The sequence below is a fragment of the Carcharodon carcharias genome, chromosome 10 (genome assembly GCF_017639515.1).
Source record: "Carcharodon carcharias isolate sCarCar2 chromosome 10, sCarCar2.pri, whole genome shotgun sequence".
Classification (NCBI taxonomy): domain Eukaryota; kingdom Metazoa; phylum Chordata; class Chondrichthyes; order Lamniformes; family Lamnidae; genus Carcharodon; species Carcharodon carcharias.
Genome location: NC_054476.1, coordinates 148,401,236 through 148,425,576, shown reverse-complemented (window position 1 = coordinate 148,425,576; position 24,341 = coordinate 148,401,236). Strand labels below are relative to the sequence as shown.

At 40.8% G+C, this 24,341-nt stretch overlaps 1 protein-coding gene across 9 annotated transcripts in view; it reads left to right on the top strand.

Annotated features, from left to right (window-relative positions):
* vmp1 (vacuole membrane protein 1) overlaps positions 1-24,341 on the top strand; it is a 192,886-nt gene that overhangs the window by 123,908 nt on the left and 44,637 nt on the right. For all 9 annotated transcript variants that reach the window (XM_041196862.1, XM_041196864.1, XM_041196858.1 and 6 more), the window contains exon 7: positions 2,655-2,774. In XM_041196862.1, the coding sequence (XP_041052796.1) occupies positions 2,655-2,774 (120 nt within the window). The remainder of the gene's footprint in view (positions 1-2,654; positions 2,775-24,341) is intronic.

Genomic DNA, 24,341 nt, shown 5'->3' with positions numbered 1-24,341 from the left:
TTGTGTCAAAAGATACACAGTTCCATAAGCTACAAATGAGAATATATGCTTTTAAAATATTTGATTGTCTGCCTAAATATACGATGGCTTGAATAAAGTTCCTACGTGAATGTAACATTAACCATAGAATATTTGAATGTCCATCTATATATATATATATATATATATATATATTCAGAAATTCAAATATATTCATGAGAATTTTATAGTTTTTTAAAATAAATTCTCCTTTGTGACAGGAAGGCATAGCATGTTGGCACTGTGTTCTGCAGATCGGAACTTATTCCCCAGTGAACTTATGATCTTGGGCAGTCTGCATGAGGCTCACTAACTATAAACTTGCCTCACAGACCCATCAAAAAATGAAGCTTTCAGTCTATTTAAGTTGATTTGGAAAAGTTGTATTACAGATTGTATGAATTCAAAGAAGTGCTTCTTTTGTACTAATAATGATGTAGGTTTGTTATGTCTGCACAAAACTTGATTGTATTCCACCTCCTTTGAGAAACCCACAGATATTTCCTTTACAAGTTGCATTCCCTGAAAGATCCTGATCATCTTTCAGGTTGGTAATTCTCAACGATGAAATGAGATTAATCAGACTGAGGGTGAGGGGAGGATTGCCTTATACTATCTACAAGTCAAACCAGACTCTGCTGTATATGCAAAGCTGTGTTATAAGTGAAACTGCAACCCAGAAATTGCTTGAACTCTTTCCACATGCTGCTGATAGCCAGCAACAACTGCACTGTGCCTTATCTAGAATTTCAAGCACGCTGTGACAGTGTTTTTTAAACTTGGCAGTGTGGAGGCCCTCCCTACAAATATTGACATATGTCCTTATAAATACTGACTTACTCCACGGGGCACCCCAAAAAAATGTTTTGGCTAGCTAGAGAAAAACAGTATCATCATTGCATTAAACATTTATTGGTATGCAGCTACCGAAAGAACACATTAAGGCATTAAATACAGAATTCACAAAGCTGTGTGTACATTAACCTTGTGACTGTGTCATGAAAATATAATTTTCATAATATTATTGCAATTTATTGTAAAGGTAGGTTAATGGTGAGGTTTGGATTCATGTGTGTGTTAATTGAATTACAGGCGGCTGGTCTGCGTGCTTTGATGTGTCAGAAGATAAACTAGGTTTGAAATGTTAAATACGTAAACATGGCTAAAATTTTAGAATGTGAGGTGTGAAGAACATCTGCATTTTTAGATAAACTAGAGTAGTTAATTTGAAAGAGATGGTGTAAGGTGTTACACCTAGCCAACAGAGGCTAAGCCAAACCGTGTGTTTATTTTTCCCAAAGATTACTGCTAATATGGGTATTATAAAAGATTTATATTATGGAAAAAGTCAAGTTGCAAAGTCATATTGGAACAATAGGATTTACATTAAAATGGGAGAAACACGTACAAAGAAGATGAGGTTGTGTGTAAGAAGAAGGCATTCTAAGATCTAACAAGATCTAACAAAAGCCTCCAGCCTCTATGTACCAAACTGCTGTCTCCGGGAATTGAAGTTAAGAGAATTCACTTTGAATATCACTGTCCAGGTTATTGTGTGCTTTGCCTGAGTCTGTTGAAATCTATGTTGTTTTACTGTTGCCTTAACAGAGGTGTAACTGGGAGTTAGATTAATTAGGGGAGTTAGGAGTTGCCATAGTAGTAATTTATAGACCTATGTATGTGTTTAAGATCATTTTTTTTATTAATAAATGTTTACTTTAGTTTTGTAAAAAGCTTTAAGACTCAGTGGACTTAATACTGCTGCATTCAAGGCACACATCTCAAAATAAAAATACAAATTGCAAAAATAGTTGTGGCAACTGTTTCAAGCTTCCCTCTGGAATTTCAGCAGTTCAGCATTTACCATCTGCAATGCCATAACAATGGCATTGAGTCCACCTGTGGATTCCAGTTTGAAAACCTCTGGTTGAGGGGTTCACAAACAGAATGTAAAAGACCCTGGCTTAATGTGAAGCCATCGTCCTGTTTTTTTCTGCAGATAAATAATGCAGATAACAGAACTTTTTATCTTTATAAACAATCAAAGAGACTTAGTTGTATGATGTTCAGGATATCAACTTTTTTTTAAAGCAGCGTTATTTTGCCCTGAGAACACTTAACCTTGATTCAGTCACTAGTCCAGACACTACAACGGAATCAGTTTTGGTTACTCGAATATCGCCTCTTCCCAAGTCATGTTTTCTGTTTTTCCACTCCATCAATACTAATGTTGGCTGTAACATTCAGAAGTTAATAAATCTGACAGAATTTTGGAATCTTGTCAGTTAAAATTGGTATCTTTATCAGACAGCTATTGGATGTAAAGCTGAGAATCTTGGAGATCACAAAGATGTTAGTCTGTAACTGGAAGAGAAAGTAGGATTTTAGCTAATCTATGTATTTCCAGTGTTTTCTGTGTATTTTAAATTTTAGATTTGAAACATTTTTAGTTTTTTCCTTCTAACTATATTCGGTGTGTCCTGGACCTAACATAAAATGAATAAATCCTTAATGTTGGGCCAACAAAATATTTTCACAGTTATTGTGGACTAAGCTATTTTTATTTTGGCATTGAAGCATGTATATACATATATATTCCTTGAATCATCATTCTTGCTTTTTTTTCAAACTTACAGGGTGCTGGTACTGCAATAGGAGAGCTACCTCCGTACTTCATGGCCCGAGCAGCTCGCCTCTCAGGCACAGAAACTGATGAGGAGTTTGAGGAAATACTGGAACATGATCAGAATGCAGAGGTGAGTTTATTTATTGAAGGAGGCAGGGTAGGATGGGGCAAATTTTCTACTGAATGAAGTAATTGTGCAATTGTTGCAGCTCCAGTAATCAATTCTCCCTGGTGTCTCAGATAGATGGGAGTTATCAGTAGTGCTTATCTCCATGGGAAAGTTATTGTTTTACAGGCCGCAGTTGCTTTTTATTATGCTGACTAACTGGCAATCAGAAGTGGATTGCAGCCAGGAAATTACAATTCCATCTTTAAAGTTTCTAAAGTTCTTACTATACTTCTATTAAATTTCAGAATATTATGGAGCAAAAATAATATATACAGGTTAACCTCCTGAAAACATTGCTATTTCTGAAGTGATTTGACTTTTGGAAAGCTACTGTTTAAAGAAAAAAATATATACTAGAAAGAATCGAGGCCTTCATCACTGGAGAGGAAAATGCAACTATTAGCAGACAGGAATAACTCAAATTCCCGTCAGATGCTAAAAATTGAGTAGAAATATGTTATAAAACGCTAAACAAATGCTCTGATAAATTAAGTGGAACAATTTAGAGTGTTCTAATCTATATTGTTTTGTTTAATTGAAAAAAAATTCTAATTTTGAGGCTGTGGGACAATGTTCCTAAAAGTACCACTGTCTTTCTTACCAAGTTCACTGCCCTAGCACGACAGCTGAATCACATACTCAGCCTTGAATCCTTTCTTTATTTCAGATCAGGTTAGATTATTTCCTCCTGTTGAAGAATGCAATGACAAATCAGTTTTTAACTCTTAACTTAATAATTAAAAATGTAGGTATCAGATCATCAATAGCATGGATAGAGTGTTTATTATGGATAGAAGGCTATTGGGATATGGAAGGCCCAATTGTGAAACAAGGGCAGAACCAGAATTAAAACAAATTTATTTAAAAATGAACACAGTATTGGAGAGGGAATAGGATTAAATGATTAACTGTTTGAGAGCTGGCACAAACAGTTGGCCAAATGACCAGCTTCTGGGCTGCAAGATTTTGCAAATCTATCTCAAATTGCCCATTTCACTGTCTGTGAACAGTGAGAGGTAGTAATTGATCTGAGCTGCATCTGTGGTATGGTCAGTTTTAGTTGATGACATGTTGCTACCGAGCCACTCTTGGTCACATTAAAGTCCCCCACCCAAGTACATTCTGTGCCCTTGACACCCTCAGTGCTTCCTCCAACTGGCGTTCAACATGGAGGTGCACGGATTCATCAGCTGTTGGAGGGCGGTCCTTGGTAATCAGCAGGAGGTTTCCTTGCCCATTTTTGACCTGCTGCCTTGAGACTTCATGGGGTCTGGAGTTGATGTCGAGGACTCCAGGGCAACTCCCTCCTGGCTGTATACCACTGTGTCACCAACTCTGCTGTCCTGCCGGTGGGATAGGACATACCTAGGGATGGCAGTGGTGGTGTATGGGACATAATCTGTAAGATATGATTCCATGAGGATGACTATGTCAGGCTGTTGCTTGACTAGTGTGTGCGACAGCTCTCCCAATTTTGGCACTAGTCCCCAGATGTTAGTAAGGAGGACTTTGCAGGTTGACAGGGCTGAGATTGCCATTGTCGTTTGTGGTGGCTCGGTCAATGCCGGGCAGTCCATCTGGTTTCATTCCTTTTCTGTGACTTTGCAGCAGTTTGTTGCAACTGAGTGGCTTGCTGGGCTTTCAGAGGGCACTTTAGAGTTAACCACATTGCTGTGGGTCTGGAGTGACATGTAGGCCAGACCAGGTAAGGACGACAGATTTCCTTCCCTAAAGGACATTAGTTTTTACAACAATTGACAATTGTTCCATGTCATCATTAGATTTTTATTGAATTCAAATTTCATTATCTGCCATGGTGGGATTTGAACCTGGGCCCCCAGAGCATTACCCTGGGTCTCTGTCCAGTGACGATACTGCTTGCATTGCCTCTCTGGGATTGCCCATTTATTGCTAAATTATGGAAAGCTTTTGCTGTATACTGGTACCTAGAAGGAAATTTAGTTGAGGCTACCTATACTCCCCAAGATCTTTACAGTCTAGAGCCATATATTTCACTTGCCCCTGAAGGTGTTAACTTCTGGGCTCTGGTTCCATGGACTCTGGGTTTCCTCTGATACTGCATTATTAAGTGGGTCATTTTCAATGTGAGTCTAGACAGTGAGTGTCAGCAAGCTATCTGATTGCGGGGCTATCAATGTCAGGCCTGGTACTAACCTCACATGTGATCAAGCTTCAAACACTTCAAGCAAGGCTTTCTGTGATGGTTAGAAGTGGGAACCATGGCTAATTGTCCCCTCCCACAAAATTTAGTCAGGAGCAAACTGTTTCACCTTACACCTGCCACAGGTGAGGCCAGATGATCGACACAGACCTAAAGAGAAAACCTGGAATCTTATGCAACCTGTAGGTCAAAATCTGTTGACAACCATAACTTGTTTGAGGCATGATTGGAGCTCAGTCGCCTGCATTTGCAACCAGATTGAACTTTCCTTGTTTAAAAAAAATCTTGTCCAAACAACTTCAGGAAGAGGTGTTTCTTTTTTTGGTTTTGCAAGTAGTCACAAAATGAGTGTGTTCTAGGTGTTCTTGATTATAGGTTACCTTTCAGAGGAGTTATGCATAAACCCAGGAGATTAAATTACTCATCTGGCTACTGCATGTTGAGTCAAGATTACGCACAATGGTTTTGCCCTTATTTTGAGATGAGCAATGAAACATTCACAAAATGACTACAAGTCAAACACATGCATGAGGCACTGATACTGTGGTATCTTGTATGAGTCAGGGTTTTTAAAATTAATTTGTACAGATATGCTTTATGGTATCTTCTAACTGCCATCATTCTTCCCCGACATCCTTCCTGGGAATGTACCTCCTAAATTTATGATTAAATTAAGCTCATTGTATTTGTAAATCAAGATGGTGAAGCCCAATTTGTTGGGAGTATTGGGGCTTGGTTGCTTTACTTGATCAGGGGAGGAATGATGGCAGTAAAAAGCTATGTAATTCATATCTGTATGCTTCAGTTGCAACCGGTGGGCATTGGTGTTGCAGAGAGAACCTGTGGGAAAATAATTCAAATGAAAACTATTGGACTAGAACTATTCTGTTACTGATATATTTAAGGGCAGGAAGCAGCAACTGGGAGGGGAGAATACAAATTCCTGTTTAATTCAATAGTAATCAGCTGGAGAGCAACTATAGTTATCATTCAAGCATGCCTTTTCCAGCCAGTAGAACAAAATAGGGGATCTCTGGAAGCAGCTTTTGGACCTGGTTGAGCAGAGACAGAGTCAAGAGGAAAGTACTATTGAAAGTACCCCCTCCTTTACCCCCCGACCAAATAAAAAAAACTGTCATTCACTTTATGTAACCAGTTATGCATCACAACTTCAACTTTTGTGTGGATTACCTTACAAAGTTTTCTCCTGTACTTACTACTATGTTGAAAAAAAGTTTACCCAAAAGTATTGAACAACAGGAAACTCAGAATTCCCTACAAAATCAAACTTTAGCACCTCTAACTATAAAATGTTTACAAATTGTTCTTGAAATTGATTTTTTTTAAATTAGAAGCCTCTAAAGTACCTTTTTTAACTAAATGGATTAGACTTTCTACTTGAGTATTTTGAGTAGTGTTTTGAAGACTTATTTATTGTGCTAACCATTCGGACCTTGGCTATCATGGGAAGTAGAAGCATTTGCTTGTGAATATGTCCCTAGCAACTTTCAGTCAATTAAGTATATCCAGGTAGCACAAATAACCACTGTTTTCTTTCAGATGTGGCATTGTGATTTATCTTATTTCACACGTGAATGGTAAATTTTGCCAACTTGTACTTTAATCTATTCAGCTTTTTACTAGTATGTCAGACCTTAAAAGTTGATATTCAATACACTTCTTTGAATTGATTGAGCCTGGAAGACTGCATTAAGACATCAAACAATTATTCGATAGAGTAGACTTTTTTTTGTAAAACTCTAGCTAATACTACTGGAATTCACAAATGATCTCTTGAGTTCTAAAATGGGCTACCCATACAACAAGAGCCATTAAATCAAATACTTTCCCTGCTACCAATCTTGACAGCTTCTCTCATGTTCATCAATGTCATATTGACCATTAATGACCTTTCAAACCTTTGTAATTTTGTTTTCGCATTGTTATCCCCAGTTGCTCCATATTTTGAAAGCTATTGAATGGAACATGTTTAAACAGAGGCAATTGCCTTGATTTTTGTTTTAAACTACTGTACTTGGCAGTATTTGAGATTCAGCAATTGAAGAGAAAAAATATTCATTGTTTGTGCTCCTGATTACTATCAGGTAAGTCTTGCAGAAAATTAGGCTGAGGACAGGATCTGCAATGCCCTCTGTGGTTGACTAGCTAGTCAAAATTCTGTTTCAGATTTTAATTTGACAAATGGCTGTTTGGGCATAAGACTGTACTTGATAGCTGACCCTCAAATAATATTTAAGCAGGAATCTGTTCATACAAAAAGTTGCCAAAAAAAAGTTCAGTACTAAAGTCACTTTTTCAGTAGGAGAATGCTTTTAAACCATTGTGAACTATAGTTATTTTCAAAGACTTGAGTCTCAAGTCAGTTTGCCAAACCCATAATCGAGCACATGAAGGGGAAGAGATTTGGTATAGTGTGACATCTGGCAAGTTTCTACACTTGCCCTAAGCATCATTATTGTGACCAAATGCCAGAGGCAGTAAAAATGTCATAATGAAGAATATCTGGTCATTTGCTCAATATCTGTGACCAGGGTGCACTGCAGGAACTCACCAAGGCCCCTTAAATAGCACCTTCAAACCCATGGCCGCTACCATCTAGAAGGACAAGGGCAGTAGACACATGGGAACACCACCACCTGGAAGTTCCCCTCCGAGCCATTCACCATCCTAACTTGGAAATATATTGCCGTTCCTTCACTGTCGCTGGGTCAAAATCCTGGAATTCCCTCCCTAACAGCACTGTGGGTGTACCTACACCACATGGACTGCAGCAGTTCAAGAGGGAAGCCCACCTTCTCAAGGGCAATTAGGGATGGCCAACAAATGCTGGCCCAGCCAGTGACATCCACATCCCATGAATGAATAAAAAAAAGGAATAATGTCAGCAGTAAAAGGCCCACTGCTAAATATAATTAGTGTCTTGGACGTTTTGCTTTTCACTATTAATTCTGTTCTTGTACCTTCCCCACCTCCAATGCATTTATTGCACTTTAAGATAAAATTGTTGTATGCAACCACATTGCCATATGCACTGTTGTTTTTGGAATTTGTGTTCTTTTTAGGTCTACATTGAATTCTTACTGACATTACACTATAAAGGTTTAACTGGTTCAAAGTAAACAACTTTTCCAAAACTGTCAATTTCTAGTTTGAACTTCTTTTTAGAAAGTATGTTAGATCTAAACGTTAGTGCTGAATTCTTTAAGAGTCTGTGGTTTGCACCGTTTTAAATTGGTACAAAAGACAGTGTACTGTCTTGTTCCTATGTGAGGGTACATTGTTGTTTCATTATGTTAAAAAGTGAAAGAAGAAAATGTATAACAAAAAAGTGGAAACTGTTAAGTTTCATAGCTGTAACCTAGAATTTTTAAATTCGAAGTGATAACTGTTTTTGTGAAGCCTGGAACGTGTGTTAATTTTTCAAGCACTTCATTAAAAAGTCACACAATATGAATTGAGTAACTTTTTTTTTTGTTAATGAGAAACAGCTGCAATGTGTGTAACCCTGCGGTGTTCTGTGAACCTTTACTGCACCCTCTGAAGTGCGGTTTTGTCTAGGAGGATCACGTGACTTCTGTGAAATCTCCTCCATTTCCAGTAACCGTTTGGACAGGGATGAGTCAGAACAAAACCAGCTTCCTCTAACCACAAGTTGTTGAAGAATTTGTCAACGTGGACTTTAGAGGTTTATAGTAGTTAGCTGGAACTTCTGTGGTGAGATTGCATCAGCAAGGTCATAAGGGAGCTTCCTGCTATTAAACTATATTACTTGTCTGGAACAACCCCACCACTGGACTTTGCAGAGCACAATTGCCTTTATCTATTGCTTTTCTGACAGTTGTTTCCTTCAGTTTTTGCCCCTAGGATTGTTTTCAGGCTTGAATGTTCTTTTATTTTAAAATATTGCAAGGCTATGGATATGCCATTATTTAAAGTCATTCTGAATTGAAAGCTTACTTTATTTTTAGTGTCTAATATCCAGAAATACCCAAAAATAATGAGTGGAGTGGCACAGGGATCAGTGCTGAGGCCTCAACTATTTCCATGTCCATGTCCGACCCATCTCCTGCGCCTCTGTCCTCACCCCTTCCCCTCCCTCCAAGGTCCATGTCCTCACTTTTCATCCCAGCAGCCCCTGCATTCAAAGGATCATCCTCCGCCATTTCCACCAACTCCAGCAAGATTCCACCATCAAACACACATTCCCTTCACCCATCCATCAGTATTCCCTCTGTGACACCCTGATCCACTCCTCCATCACCCCCCAATACCTCATCTCATTCCTATGGCACCTTCCCATGCAATCGCAGAAGGTGCAACATCTTCTTTACCTCCTCCCTCCTCACCATCCAAGGGCCCAAACACTCTTTTCAGCTTCACTTGCACCTCCTTCAATTTGGTCTACTGTATTCGCTACTCCCAATGTGGTTGTCTCTACATTGGGTAGACCAAACGCAGACTGGGTGACTACTTTGCAGAACACCTTCACTCAGTCCGCAAGCGTGACCCAGACCTTCCTGTCGCTTTCCATTTCAACACACCATTCTGCTGTCATGTCCGACCTTGGCCTGCTGCAATGTTCCAGTGTAGCCCAATGCAAACTGGAGGAACAGCATCTCATCTTCCGATTAGGCACTTACAGCCTCCTGGACTTAGCATTGAGTTCAACAACTTCAGACCATGAACACTCTCCTCTATCTTCACCCCTTTTTTAATCCCTTTTAAAAAATATATATTTTTTATTTACTTTTTTTTAATTCATTTTTTATCCCTTTTTAAAATCCTTTTCCCCCAACCACCGGCCCCTCCCCCACAAGGACATCTGTCATTGGTTCTATGTTGTTCTTTCTCAGAGTGCTGACCTTTGTTCTGCCATTAACACATTCTGCTTTCTTACCTCTTTGCCAGTATCTGCTTTCGTCTTGTGCTCATGACATCTTTGTCAGTCTCTCCTTAGCCCCCACCTTTCGCTGACCTTCTATCCTGCTTTACCTGCTCCATCCCTCCTTAAACAGTATAAATTTCATCATATTTCTACTTCTCTTTAGTTCTGAAGAAGTCATATGGACTCTAAATGTTAACTCTCTTTGTCTCTCCACAGAATACTGAGTTTTTCCAGCATTTTCTGTTTTTACCTCAACTATTTCCAACCTGCATCAATGACTTGGATATTGGGATTGAATGCATGGCAGTTAAATTTGATGAGGGCACAACGATGGGAAAGTAAGTTATGAAGAGGGCAAAAAGAATTTTCCGGGTCCCTCCTCACTGGTGAGATCTTCTGGTCCTGCTGAAGTCATTGGACATTTGAATGGCTCACTGCATTTTCTGGCCCCGCCCCCACCCCACTGTGACAGGGATGGAAGATTCTGCCCAAGGGATAAAAAAAGGTTAAATGAATGGGCAAAAAATTAGCAGATAGAGTATAATGTGGGAAAATATGAACTTGGCCACTTTGGCAGGAAGAATAGAAAAATAACAGATTACTTAAATAGACAGAGATTGCAGAACTCCAAGATTGCAGAACTCCGAGGTACAGAAGAATCCTATGTCCTAGTACATAAATCACAAAAAGTTAGTATGAGGAACAGCAATCATTGGGAAGGCAAATGGAATGTTGTCCTTTATTGCAAGAGGGATGGAATAAAAAAGTAGGGATGTTTTGCTACAGTTATATGAGGCATTGGTGAGACCACATCTGGAATACTGTATACAGCTTTGGTCTCCTTATTTAAGAAAGGACATTCAGAAAGAAGCAGTTCAGAGAAGGTTGAGTCAACTGATTCCTGGGATGGGGATGGGAGAGTTATCTTTTGAGGAGAGGTTGGACAGGTTGGGCCTATATCCATTGGCGTTTAGATGAATGAGAGGTGATCTTATTGAAACATACAAAATCCTGAGGGGACTTGAAAGGATGGATGCTCAAAGGATGTTTTCCCCTTGTGGAAGAGACTAGAACTAGGGAAAACAGAATTACCTGGAAAAACTCAGCAGGTCTGGCAGCATCGGCGGAGAAGAAAAGAGTTGACGTTTCGAGTCCTCATGACCCTTCGACAGAACTTGAGTTCGAGTCCAGGAAAGAGCTGAAATATAAGCTGGTTTAAGGTGTGTGTGTGGGGGGCGGAGAGATAGAGAGACAGAGAGGTGGAGGGGGTTGGTGTGGTTTCTGGCCCCGCCCCCACCCCACTGTGACAGGGATGGAAGATTCTGCCCAAGGGATAAAAAAAGGTTAAATGAATGGGCAAAAAATTAGCAGATAGAGTATAATGTGGGAAAATATGAACTTGGCCACTTTGGCAGGAAGAATAGAAAAATAACAGATTACTTAAATAGACAGAGATTGCAGAACTCCAAGATTGCAGAACTCCGAGGTACAGAAGAATCCTATGTCCTAGTACATAAATCACAAAAAGTTAGTATGAGGAACAGCAATCATTGGGAAGGCAAATGGAATGTTGTCCTTTATTGCAAGAGGGATGGAATAAAAAAGTAGGGATGTTTTGCTACAGTTATATGAGGCATTGGTGAGACCACATCTGGAATACTGTATACAGCTTTGGTCTCCTTATTTAAGAAAGGACACCAACCCCCTCCACCTCTCTATCTCTCTATCTCTCCGCCCCCCACACACACACCTTAAACCAGCTTATATTTCAGCTCTTTCCTGGACTCGAACTCAAGTTCTGTCGAAGGGTCATGAGGACTCGAAACGTCAACTCTTTTCTTCTCCGCCGATGCTGCCAGACCTGCTGAGTTTTTCCAGGTAATTCTGTTTTTGTTTTGGATTTCCAGCATCCGCAGTTTTTTTGTTTTTAGAACTAGGGAACACAGTTTAAAAATAAGGGGCCTCCCATTTACGACACAGATGAGGAGAAATTTTTTTCTGAGAGTTGTGAGTCTGTGCAACTCTTCCCCAGAGAGCGATGGAGGCAGGGTCATTGAATAAGGCAGAGGTAGATGGATTCTTGACTAACAAGGGTGTCAGGGGTAGACAGGAAAGTGGAATTGAGGCCACAATCAGATCAGCAATGATCTTATCAAATGCAGGTTCAAGGATCTAAATGGCTTACTGCTGCTACTTATTTGTATGTTCATATATAAAAATCCACTTGGCAATTAACCGTGGTGAAATTTGGTCTCTCACTTTGTCAGTACCAGGAAAAATAAATTAGCTCACCAGCTTGTACTTGGCATTGTTGATGTTCTCTTTTTTTATGATTCATTCAATGATTTGTTGCTGCATATGTGCCTTTGTCATGTCATTGTAGTTCTGTTAATCCACCAACCAGATTTCTGGTTATGGGAAGTATGCCCTCTTTTGCAGTTTCCTTCAGGTTAGATTGACAGTGTTAACATTTGCTTTAGGTCATGGAGGCATGCATTCAACCCCCATCTAATGAAGTTAGCATGGATGAGCCCATCTTTTTGTGCATATGTAAGAAGATAAATTTGAGGGCATGACTTATTGGAGTGCCATTGTGTTATAGCAGCAGACTGTATTTCTGCTGCAGATCAGGCAATTGACGGCACAATTCTTGATTCAATTTTTAAAAAAAGAAAATATTGCAAATAATTAGCATGTCGGACAGCATCTGTGGAGAGAGACACAGCCACTATTGATAATGATTTTTTGTCAGAGCTAATTCAGTCATATTGTACTGGATGAGGGAAATACTTGGCTAGAGGAAAATATCCAGGATTAGTGACCATAGTTTCTGCCTTGCACAAACTAGCAGATGACTAAAGAATTACATTTGTTCAGGCTTGTGCCAGATCTCTAGCCTGTACGCCAACCTAAAGAAGGTGCACACTGATGGGATGAGATAATCACGAAGAAGAATGTGATAAAATAAGGCCCAAAAAAGGCTCGCTGGTTCATCAAACTGGATCTGTCAAATTGACCGTGTCAATTTTCACTATTGTTGAGTTTGCAACTTATTTGATCTTCAATTGGTGGTGGATAATCACAAAGGAGTCCTGCAAAGAAGATCATTTTCTTTCCCCTTTTGTTGCAGTAATTCCTCTTCTCCTTAAGGTGTAATTTCCTTGCTAAGGTATGGTTACATTCCAGTCGGCAATCCCATGTGGTCAATTTGACCACTATTTATGTTTGAACTTGGACAGGAATAAACTATTACAGCACAGTGAGGGGACAAGAATCACAGTTGATCCAATCCTTTTCTCATCCAATCTTTACATTAATGCATTTTCCAGCAGTGGCATCGGATGATCAGAAGCAGCAAATTTGGCTAGCAAACCTAATGAAAGGACTTTGAGACCAATTGTGGTGCTGTTACCACGCCCTTGGTTGAGGTCGCCTAACTTGGTACAGACCAGGGGTCAAAGTAAGATCCTGATCTGTTTGACTCAGCTATACTGTGGATAAACTACATGAACAAATTGGGAGACCTGAAGAGTGAACTTCCAAAGTATAGAGATACCTTCCCACTCCTTTTAGTATGCAGTATAATTCAGAAGATATATGAGCTGTACTATTAAGAGTACGGTTTAGAATTAAGAGGAATGGTAGTTTACTTATTGTGCTAAATGTTCAACCATGGAGCAAGAAGAGACTGTTTCCACCTGTGATGTCACCGCACAATCAGTTTCATGTTTACTGTGGCATTGAAGGTGATATGGGAGAGTGCTGAACCTCTCTCTCTCGCTGTCTCTCTCTCTCACTCTCACTTCAGTGGCCTGAGTGGAACCACTGGCAGAAGGTGTGGAGTTGGCAGCCTGCCTGTCGTTTTGACAGGGATTAGTATGTACTATAAAGGAGGGAGGGGAAGATATTTGTTAGAAGTTGGGGAAAGAAAGAAGAGGAAGAAGAAATATAGATAGGAAACATCTGTGTTCAGAAAGCTAAATAGGTACAAAAGAATTTAAAATCCCCAAGAAGAACTTCATAGTTGCAGTTGAACACCTGCAAACAAAGATTGACTAAATTTTGTGGTTTGAAAACATTTTTAGTCTCTGAACAATAGAAGTGAGACAAAAAGAAAACTCCACTCTTTTTTCATCGAGGTTAGATGACCTTCAAGTTGTAATCTTACAAAGTCAAAGATGAGAAAAGCTGTGACTGTTCATGTGAATTGAAATGATCCAATAAGTACTGACAGAACACTTTCCATTATCTGAGTGCATGTTTGAAATTTGATAAATACACAGCATGCAGATTATTGCATAAGTTTATTTGCTATGTTGCAAATGGGAACAATCTCAGATTTTGGAATGGAAGAAAATATGCTACCTCAGTGATTCTAGAAAATGGAACATTGTGGGAGAAATAACCTTAAAGCAATGATAATCTGACAGAATGGTTCCATCTGGAGCATGAATCACTAGAAGAACTCATCCAGTGAAGAGGATTATTATGATCTGGATTTCTTTTTCGAAGGTAGAAGGTTCTGGTAGAATGATAATGGAGGCATGTTCAGGGGATTAATTTTTTAAAATTTATTCTTTCATGGGATGTGGGTGTCGCTGGCTAGGCAAGCATTTATTGCCTATTCCTAATTGCCCTCGAGAAGGTGGTGGTGAGCTGACTTCACCTGCTGCAGTCCATATGATCCAATCATTGTGCTGTTAGGTAGGGAGTTGTAGGATTTTGACCCAGCATCAGTGAAGGAATGGTGATATAGTTCCAAGTCAGGATGGTGTGTGGCTTGTAAGGGAACTTGCAGATGGCAGTGTTTCCACATATCTGCTGTCCTCATCCTTCTAGGTGTTAGAGGTCACAAGTTTGGAAGGTGGTGTCGTAGGTGCCTTGGTGAGTTTCTGCAGTGCATCTTGTGGATGCTACACACTGCTGCCACTGTGCATCAATGGCGGAGATTGTGAATGTTTAAGGTGGTGGATGGAATGCTAATCAAGCAGGCTGCTTTGGCCTGGAAGGTGTCAAGCTTCTTGAGTGTTAAAGTTGCACTCATCCAGGCAAGTGGAGAGTATTCCATTACACTCCTGACTTGTGCCTTGTAGTTAGTGGATAGGATTTGTGAGGTCAGGAGATGAGTTTCTCACTGCAGAATTCCTAGCCTCTGACCTGCCCTCGTATCCACAGTATTTAAGTGGCTGGTCCAGTTCAGTTTCTGATTGACAGTGAACCCCAGGATGTTGAAGGTGGGGAATTCAGCGATGGTAATGCCATTGAAGTCAAAGGGAGATGGTTAGATTCTCTCTTTTTGGAGATGGTCATCACTGGCACTTGTATGCCGCGGATGTTAGTTGCCACTTATCAGCCCAAACCTGAATATTGTCCAGGTCTTGCTGCACATGGACTCAGACTGCTTCAGTATTTCAGGAGTCGCGAATAATGCTGAACATTGTGCAATCATCAGCGAACACGAGGTCTGATTAAGCTGGAGGGAAGGTCAATAACAAAGTAGCTAAAGATTGTTGAGCCTTTCTTGTACCTGTGTCATCATAGTCATTTAACAATCTCAAAATTATGAATACTAAATAGTGATTCAGCAAAGCCTTACATGGCAGTCAGCAACATGTGCCCCAGTTAGCCAGATGTGTAACATTTGATTAGTAGGGTGAGTAACTATAACCATGGGTGTCGTGTGGTTTTTCATGTTCTCTTTTGGTACAGAATGAAATGCTGAAGATTATTTGCATAACTGAAATAGTTTCCATAAATGGGGGCTGATGTAGGCTTGTGCATTTAAGTTTTATTTTTCACATGGTCGATTTAAAAATTTTACAAATTACCCGAGATGCAGTCTTTGATGTGAATGGTTGGGCCTTTGGGCAGCTAAACCATCATTTAAAGCAGTTAAATTTAGATAGTGATTTTTTGCAACTGCTGCAACATGTTGGGTTGGTTATGCTGTGCACAATGAAATACAGATTTGTATACACAGCCCTTCTACGGCATATTTGAAGATTTGATCTCTTCTGTGAGGACTTTAGTGGAGGATGTGAGATTCTAAAGAGGAAAGATGACTCCCAGGGTAATTGACCCTAAGGTGGATGTGTGCCCCTCTGAGAAACAACAGGTGGAGGCTTGGTAGCTGGTCATCTGCTCATCATTTGTCAGGTGTGATACAGTGTACTAAGGAGGTCCATAGAAAAAGAAAATGGCACTATTTTGCCTCAAAAAAAAATCCCACTTATCAACGCTTATCAGTGAAGAATGTCACACAGTGTGATAAACAATATAAATTCACCAGAATGTTACCTGGGCTTAAAGACTTACATTATTAGGGTAAATTGTATAGACTTGGGTTATGTCCAATGACAAGTTTAAAGTGATGAATTAATTCAATAAATTAGATAAACTGTTTTCACCTAGTATTCTATGTGTGTCCTTATTTGGCTCAATGTCCTCTTTTGTTTGGTAATGCTCCTGTGAAGCATCTTGGGATACTTTATTATGTCAAAGACACTACGGGCAAACTTTTTACATCGGGCAGGCACATGCCCAACCCGCTCAATCGTAAAATGACGCACATCATTGACGTCAGGCGAGTGTCCCGACATCAACGGGCAGTCGTGTGATATTTTGGTCGGCGGGCGCGCGCCAGAATTGGCAGTGCGCCCGCTGACAATTAACAGGCTTATTAAGGCCATTAAAGGATCAATTAAATAAATTTTTCGCTGCCCGTCCAATCTCACAGTAGGCATGCAGGTGAAAAGGTCAGGCGGCCTTTGCACTTTTTTGGAAACCTCATCCACGGGTGGAATGAGGTTTCCAACATCAAATAAAAATGAAATAACATTTTTCAGATTTCACTTATAACATGTCCCTACTCATATGACAGAGTCACGTGAGGGGACATCTTTTATAACATTTTTCTAATCTTTATTATTTAAAAAAAATACTCTTCATCTCTCTGAGGCAGCTCTGTGCCTCAGGGAGATTCTCAAGCGCGCACTCACATGCACGTGCGAAGTTTGCACTCACCCCACTCGCGCTCTCTCTCTCTCTCTCTCTCTTCCCCCCCCCCCACCCCCCCACCCCAGCCTGCACAGGCAGTGCTGAGCTTTGCTGCTTGCGTTTCATGCTGGGCAGGCTTTAATTGGCCTGCCAACGTGAAATCTCCTTCCAGCCTCAAGCACGGGCAGCAGTCGGCTTCCCGACTGCTCCTGCCAAGCCCGCCTGACAAGGGCTAAATTCTGCTCTATGTAGATATATGATGTTGTAGTGGAGAAATTCAGAACAAAGGGGCATAATAAAGTTAGAGGCTGTCCAATCAGGAGTGAAATCGATCAGCCGTTTGTCATGCTAAGAGTAGTGGAAATTCGGAAAAATTTGGAATTCTTTCATCCAAAAAGTTGCGGATGCTGGATTAATCAAAATTTTTAAGACTGCTATTGATAGATTTTTTTTGTTGGGTAAGGCTATCAAGGGAAATGGATCAAAGGTTGCAAAATGGAAATGAAGCACAGACCAGCCATGATCTAATTAAATGGCAGAGCAGGCTCTCAAGGCTTAATAGCCTATTCCAAAAAAAGTCTTTAGATATCCTAGTTTTATTATCTAAATAGCTGGTCAAAGTGTAAGCAACAGGCTGCCACCTGTTTTGCTCTCTCTCTGACCTAGAGACAACATTAATCTCTCTCAACAGTATGGCTAAGATGGGGAATAAACTTATTTCCCTCTGCTCCATATTGGCTTTAGGTTGTTGCTTTATTTCCTTCTGTGCCCCAGCTTCAAGTGTGAATTTGCAAAAATGATTGGAGTTTAGAAAGTATTTATACACTTGGAAACCAAAATGGCTAGTCTGTACTTGTTTTCAATAGCTCCACAAAGTTTGGATAAAAATTGTTGATCCAAACTTAAATGATCAGAATCACTTATTTTCTTATGGGGTGTAAAGGAAGAAATGTTGAATGAACCAGCTGATTTTTAGAATGAATTTTTTATGTACAAAGCTGAGACTTCATTATCAAGAAATGCCATGGATCTCTGTTCAAATGGGGGATGAAAAACCAATTTTAATTCTTAAAGGGTTCTTAAAATTGTTGCTATTTTTAAAAGGCACTCTTAGAATAACAAAGTTCTATATTGAAATTGGTCCCCAGTGGGCAGCCAAACAGAGCAAATATAGTAACCTACTAATGTATGTTGCGGTTAAGCATATCACTTATTACAAGGATAACATAGCATTCTGCATGCGCTTGTTCTCCTTACAAAATTCACTGTGTTGAGAGGAAGACATATTACATAGCCTTCTATTCTGATAATATTGCTCCCATTATGAAAATTACCTCCTTCCATGCTGCAATCTTTTAAAAAGATTTTTGAACCCCAAGTTTGGCATAATTTACTCGCTACCACTTCATTAATGCCATTGTTTTGATTACTCTCTTAAATCTTGGTGATATCTTGCACTCTGGGCCTCAATCTAAAAAAAAGTTTCTTGCATTCTGTGAGCATTAGAATTATAAATTTTATTTGCTTCAAGCTTACTTTCTAAGGATAGGTAGAAACTTCCAAAGGACAGTTGGAAATTTACTTGTCAGATTTCTTCAACCACTTTGATGCTGTGTTTGAGTGTGTTAAGTACAAGCAGTGCATGGCCCAGAATTTGTTTTAAAAAAACATTTTTAACAAACTATCTTTTGGTTGCTCAGATTTCTTAGTAAAATATAACCAACAATGCTGCACACATCCTTGCAGGCTTTTATTATGAAGAAAAACTTCAGATTCCAGACAGTTATTAAATCAATTGAATATTGGAGGTTACAAGTAATTTATCCCAATATTCAGTATAATTTGAGCCAAAGAAGTGAAAAACATACAAATTGTGAGGAATGAAAACCCTTCAAGTAATGATAGTAAAAAGTTAGTGAAACTCGGAATGAGTGTGCCGGAGAGAAGCAAGGGAAAAAGTTAGTTTACTGTTAGCCCCTCATCCTGAGTTTAAAAGACAAGTCCAATACTTAAGATAAATGGCTAATTAGTAAGTGCTAAGCTTTTATAAATCACAGTTTACACCGCAGCTGAACTCAGGCTGCAGTTTCATATTCAGCCCTTGCTCTTCTGGATGCTTCATTGCCACATCTGATTGGCCATTGGGGAGCAGGACACACTGAGAAAATAGTTTAGCATTTTCATGTGACTGTTAAATTTTGTGTATAGCTCACATTACCAAAAAAAATTGCCTTGCATTGACTAGTGTACAAAGTGCATACCTAGGTTTGAAGTTTCCAGAGTTTATTAACTGTAGTGATTGAATTTCCATGCAGATTTTTGGTTTGAGGTGTTCACTTGAGTAAAGTCAATTCTATTGTTATATTTGGCACCTCAAGCTAGTAATTTCTTTGGCAGGTAAAACAAGAGAGAACTATTGCAGAGGTGCCACTATACTACAGACACTGATTCTGAAATGTTAACTTTGTTACTTTCCATAGATGCTGCTTGACCTGCTGTGTGTTTCCAACATTTTTTAAATTTTATTATTACAGACACTGGTCTTCGTTGTCTGTATTGCACAGTTGGTAGATTCAATTTACACTACTACCCTCATCAACCTTTTTTCAGAGAGGAGAATGCTCTTGGCTCATACTGAGTATTTCAGCAAAGCATTGAGACTTCGAGACAGAGAGGTTAAAACAGCGAAACTTCAGGAGTGAGAGGTTAAAGCAGTGAGACTCAAGCCATTCTGTGACATCCTTGACCCTGGCACCCGGGAGACAACGTACCATCCTGGAGTCATGTCTACAGTGGCAGAAGTGCCTGTCTACTCCCCTCACTATCAAATCCCATACCACTATTAGCCTTCCGCACTTTTTTCTCCCCCCCTGAGTAGAAGTGCAAGCAGAGAGGGAATGGGTGACTGCCAGACAGAGGAATGGGACTGGGCAGGTAGCAAGGGAATCCCTCAAGTGAATCTTACTCTCAAACTGTTTTCAGCCTTGGAAAAAGGTGAGAGTGACGGTTCTTCTGTGGAGGCCAACCAAAGCCAAGGCTGCCAATCCAAGCCAAGTTGGTACTGTGGGTAGTCCAGCTGCTCAGGGGGGAGGAAGAAGTGTGGAAGGGCAATAGTGGTAGGGGATTTGTAGTGAGGGGGGGTAGACAGGCACTTATTCCACCGTAGACATGACTCCAGGATGGTACGTTGCCTCCTGGGTGCCAGGGTCAAGGATGTCACGGAACGGCTGTAGGGCATTCTGAAGGGGGAGGGCCCATGTTTGGACCACTGACGTAGGAAGAAAGAGAAATTAAGTCCTGCAAGCAGACTTTAGTGAATTAGGTAGGAAATTGAAAAGCAGAACTTCAAAGGCCGTAATCTCCGGATTACTCCCGGTGCCACCCAGCAGTGAATGTAGGAACAGAAGGATAGAACAGATAAATGCGTAGCTTGAGAGATGATGTAGGAGAAAGAACTTTAGATTCCTGGGGCATTGGGTCCATTTCTGGGCAAGGTAGGACCTGTACAAGTTGGACGGGTTACGTCTGAACAGAATGGGACCAACATCCTCAAAGGGAGGTTTGCTAATGCTGTTAGGGCGGATTTAAACTAAATTGGCAGGGGGTTGGGATCCTGAAAAGTTGTTTAGAGGGGAGAGAACCAGAGATGGAGTTAGAAGTTAAAATGCTAGTGCGTCTGGAAGGCAGAGGAAATATAGGCTAGATAAGAAATAAGTCAGTTTAGCAAGGCTAAATGGAATATATTTTAATGCAAGGAGGCTGAGGAATAAGACAGGCAAGCTGAGGGCACAGACAGGCAAATATGAGTATGATATCATAGCTTTGCCGAGACTTGGCTAAAAGGAGGGCAGGATTGGCAGCTCAACATTCCTGGTTATAGGGTATTCAGGCAAGACAGAGAGGGAGATAGAAGAGGAGAGGGGGGTTGTAATATAGATCAAGGAATCAATTTTAGCAGTGAGGAGGATATCTTGGAAGGATCATCAAATGAGGCCATATGGGTAGAAGTAAAAAGCACAAAAGGAGCAAACATGCTTTTGGATGTGTACTATAGGCTCTCAGTCAGGGAGAGATAGAGGAACAAATATGTAATCAATTTTCATTGAAGTGTAAGAATAATAAGACAGTAATGGTAGGGGATTTTAACCACCCAAATATTAACTGGGATAGTTTTACTGTGCAAGGTAGGGAGGGAGCAAAATTCTTAAGTTGCATGCAGGAGAACCTTTTTAGCCAGTACGTAGAAAGCCCAACAAGGGAGGGAGCAGTTCTAGACCTAATATTCGGAAATGAGCCCGGGAAGGCGTATCAGTAGAGATAGTGACCATAACTCGGTTAGATTTGGGATAGTTACGGAAAAGGATAAAGTAGGGGTGGGAATAAAAGTCCTAAACTGGGGAAAGACAAATTTTACTCAGATGAGATACGATTTGGCCCAAGTGGACTGATTGGGAGCAGCTACTTGCAGATAAAACTGTCAGAGCAGTGGGAGGCATAGCGAGAGTACAAGGCAAATATGTTCCCGTAAAGACAGGGGGGTGGGAAACAAGTCCAGAGGACCCTGGATGTCAAGGGACATAAAGGATAGGATTAAGAAAAAAAGAGAAGCTTATGGCAGGTACTGAGGGCTCAATACTGCAGAGTCCCTAGAGGAATATAGAAAGTGCAGGGGGGAATTTAAAAAGGAAATTAGGAAAGCTAAGAGAGTAAATGAGAAGGCATTGGTGGGTAGAATAAAAGAAAACCCAAAGGGGTTTTTAAAAAATATATAAAGGGCAAGAGAATAACTAGGGAAAGAGTAGGGCCAATTAGGGACCATAGAGGTAATCTGTGTGTGGACCCAGAAGACATGGGTACAGTTCTCAATGAATATTTTGTCGGTCTTCACAATGGAAAAGGATGACGTAGGTATAGACATCAGGGTGGAGGCCTGTGAAATATTAGAGGAAATTAACAGAGAAAGAGGAGGTACTAATGGATTTAGCGGCCTTAAAAGTGGATAAATCCGTAGGCCCGGATGAGATGTATTCCAGGCTGAGGGAGGAAAGTGAAGGGATATCAGCAGTAATTTTCAAATCCTCTCTGTGCCAGAAGACTGGAGGACTGCTAACATTGTCCCATTATTGAAAAAGGGAGGAAGGGATAGACCAGGAAATTATAGGCCAGTCAGTCTAAACTCAGTGGTGGGAAAGTTACTAGAAAGAATTCTGAGGGACAGAGTATATCTGCACTTGGAGAGACACAGATTAATCAGCATGAATTTATTAAGGGAAGGTCATGTTTGACAAATTTGATCAAATTTTTTCAGGAGGTAACCAGGAATGTTGATGAGGGTAATGCATTTGATGTGGTCTACATGGACTTTAGCAAGGCTTTTGATGGCAGACTGGTCAAGAAAGTAAGAACCCATGGGATCCAAGGCAAAGTGACTCATTGCTTCCTGCTTATCAGCCAATTTTGGATCCAGAGGGTGACGGTAGAGGGACATGCCTGTGACTGAAAGTCTGTTTCCAGTGGGGTTCCACAGGGCTCAGTGCTGGGGCCCTTTCTGTTTTTGATGTACATAAATGATTTGGACTTAATTGTAGGGGGAATGATCAAGAAGTTCATGGATGACACAAAAATTGGTAGGGTAGTAAATAGTGAAGAGGATAGCTGTAAACTGCAGGAGGATATCAATAGACTGGTCAGGTGGGCAGAGCGGTGGCAAATGAAATCAACCCGGAAAAGTGTGAGGTAATGCACTTGGGTAGGGCAAACAAGGCAAGGGATTACACAATGAATGGTAGGACCCTGGAAAGTACTGAAGATCAGGGGGATCTTGGTTTGCATATTCACAGATCCCTGAAGGTAGCAGGGTAGGTAGATAAGGTGGTTAAGAAGGCATATGGGATTCTTGCCTTTATTAGCCGAGGCATAGAATACAAGAGCAGGGAGGTTATGCTGGAACTGTAAAACGCTGGTTAGGCCACGACTGGAGTACTGTGTGCAGTTCTGGTCGTCACGTTATAGGAAGGATGTGATTGCACTGGAGAGGGTGCAGAGGAGCTTGATCAGGATGCTGCCTAGGCTGGAGGGTCTGAACTATGAGGAAAAATTGGATAGGCTGGGGTTGTTTTCCTCGGAGCAGCGAAGGTTGAGAAGGGACCTGATAGAAGTGTATAAGATTATGAGGGGCATGGATGAGGTGGATAGGAAGGCACTTTTTTCATTAGAGGGTTTAATAACCAGGAGCATAGATTTAAGGTAAGAGATAGAAAGCTTAAGAGGGGATTTGAGGAGAAATTTTTTTTCATCCAGAGGGTGGTGGGAGCTTGGAGCTCATTGCCTGAAAGGGTGGTTGAGTCAGAAATTCTTGTAACATTTAATAACTATTTAGAGGCAATGGTGTAGTGATATTTTTGCTGGACTAGTAATTCAGAGACCCAGGTTTGAATCCCGCCACGGCAGGTGGGGGAATTTGAATTCAATAAAAATCTGGAATTAAAAGTCTAGTGATGACCATGAAACCATTGTTGATTGTTGTAAAAACCCATCTGGTTCACTAATGTCCTTTTAGGGAATGAAATCTACCACCCTTACCTGATCTGGCCTACATGTGACTCCAGACCCACAGCAGTGCAGTTGACTCTTAAATGCCCTCTGAAATGGCCTAGCAGGCCACTCAGCTGTAACAAAAGCGCTACAAAGTCACAAAAAAGAAATGAAACTGGCTGGACTACCCGACATCGACCTAGGCACCGGAAACGACAACGGCAATCGCAGCTCTGTTGACCCTGCAAAGTCCCCCTTACTAACTTCTGGGGGCTAGTGTCAAAATTGGGAGAGCTGCCTCACAGACTAGTTAAGCAATAGCTTGACATAGTCATCCTCACGGAATCAGACCTTAAAGATAATGTCCCAGACTCCACCATCACCATCCCTGGGTATGTCCTGTCCCACCGACAGGACAGAACCAGCAGAGGTGGCGGCACAGTGGTATACAGTCGGGAAGGAGTTGCCCTGGGAGTCATCAACATCGACTCCAGACCCCATGAAGTCTCATGGCATCAGGTCAAACATGGGAAGGAAACTCCTGATTACTATCTACTGCTTTGCCTCAGCTGATGAATCAATGCTCCTCCATGTTGACCACCACTTGGAGGAAGCACTGAGGGTGGCAATGGCGCAGAATGTACACTTGGTGGGGGACTTCAATGTCCATCACCAAGAGTGGCTCGATAACACCATGACTGACCGAGCTGGCTGAGTCCTAAATGACATAACTGCTAGACTGGGTCTGTGGCAGGTGATGAGGGGACCGACAAGAGAGAAAAGCATACCTGACCTCATCACCAACCTGCCTGCTACAGATGCGTCTGTCCATGACAGTATCAGCAGGAGTGACCACCGCACAATCATTGTGGAGACGAAGCCCTGCCTTACCTAAAAATGAGGTGTCAAC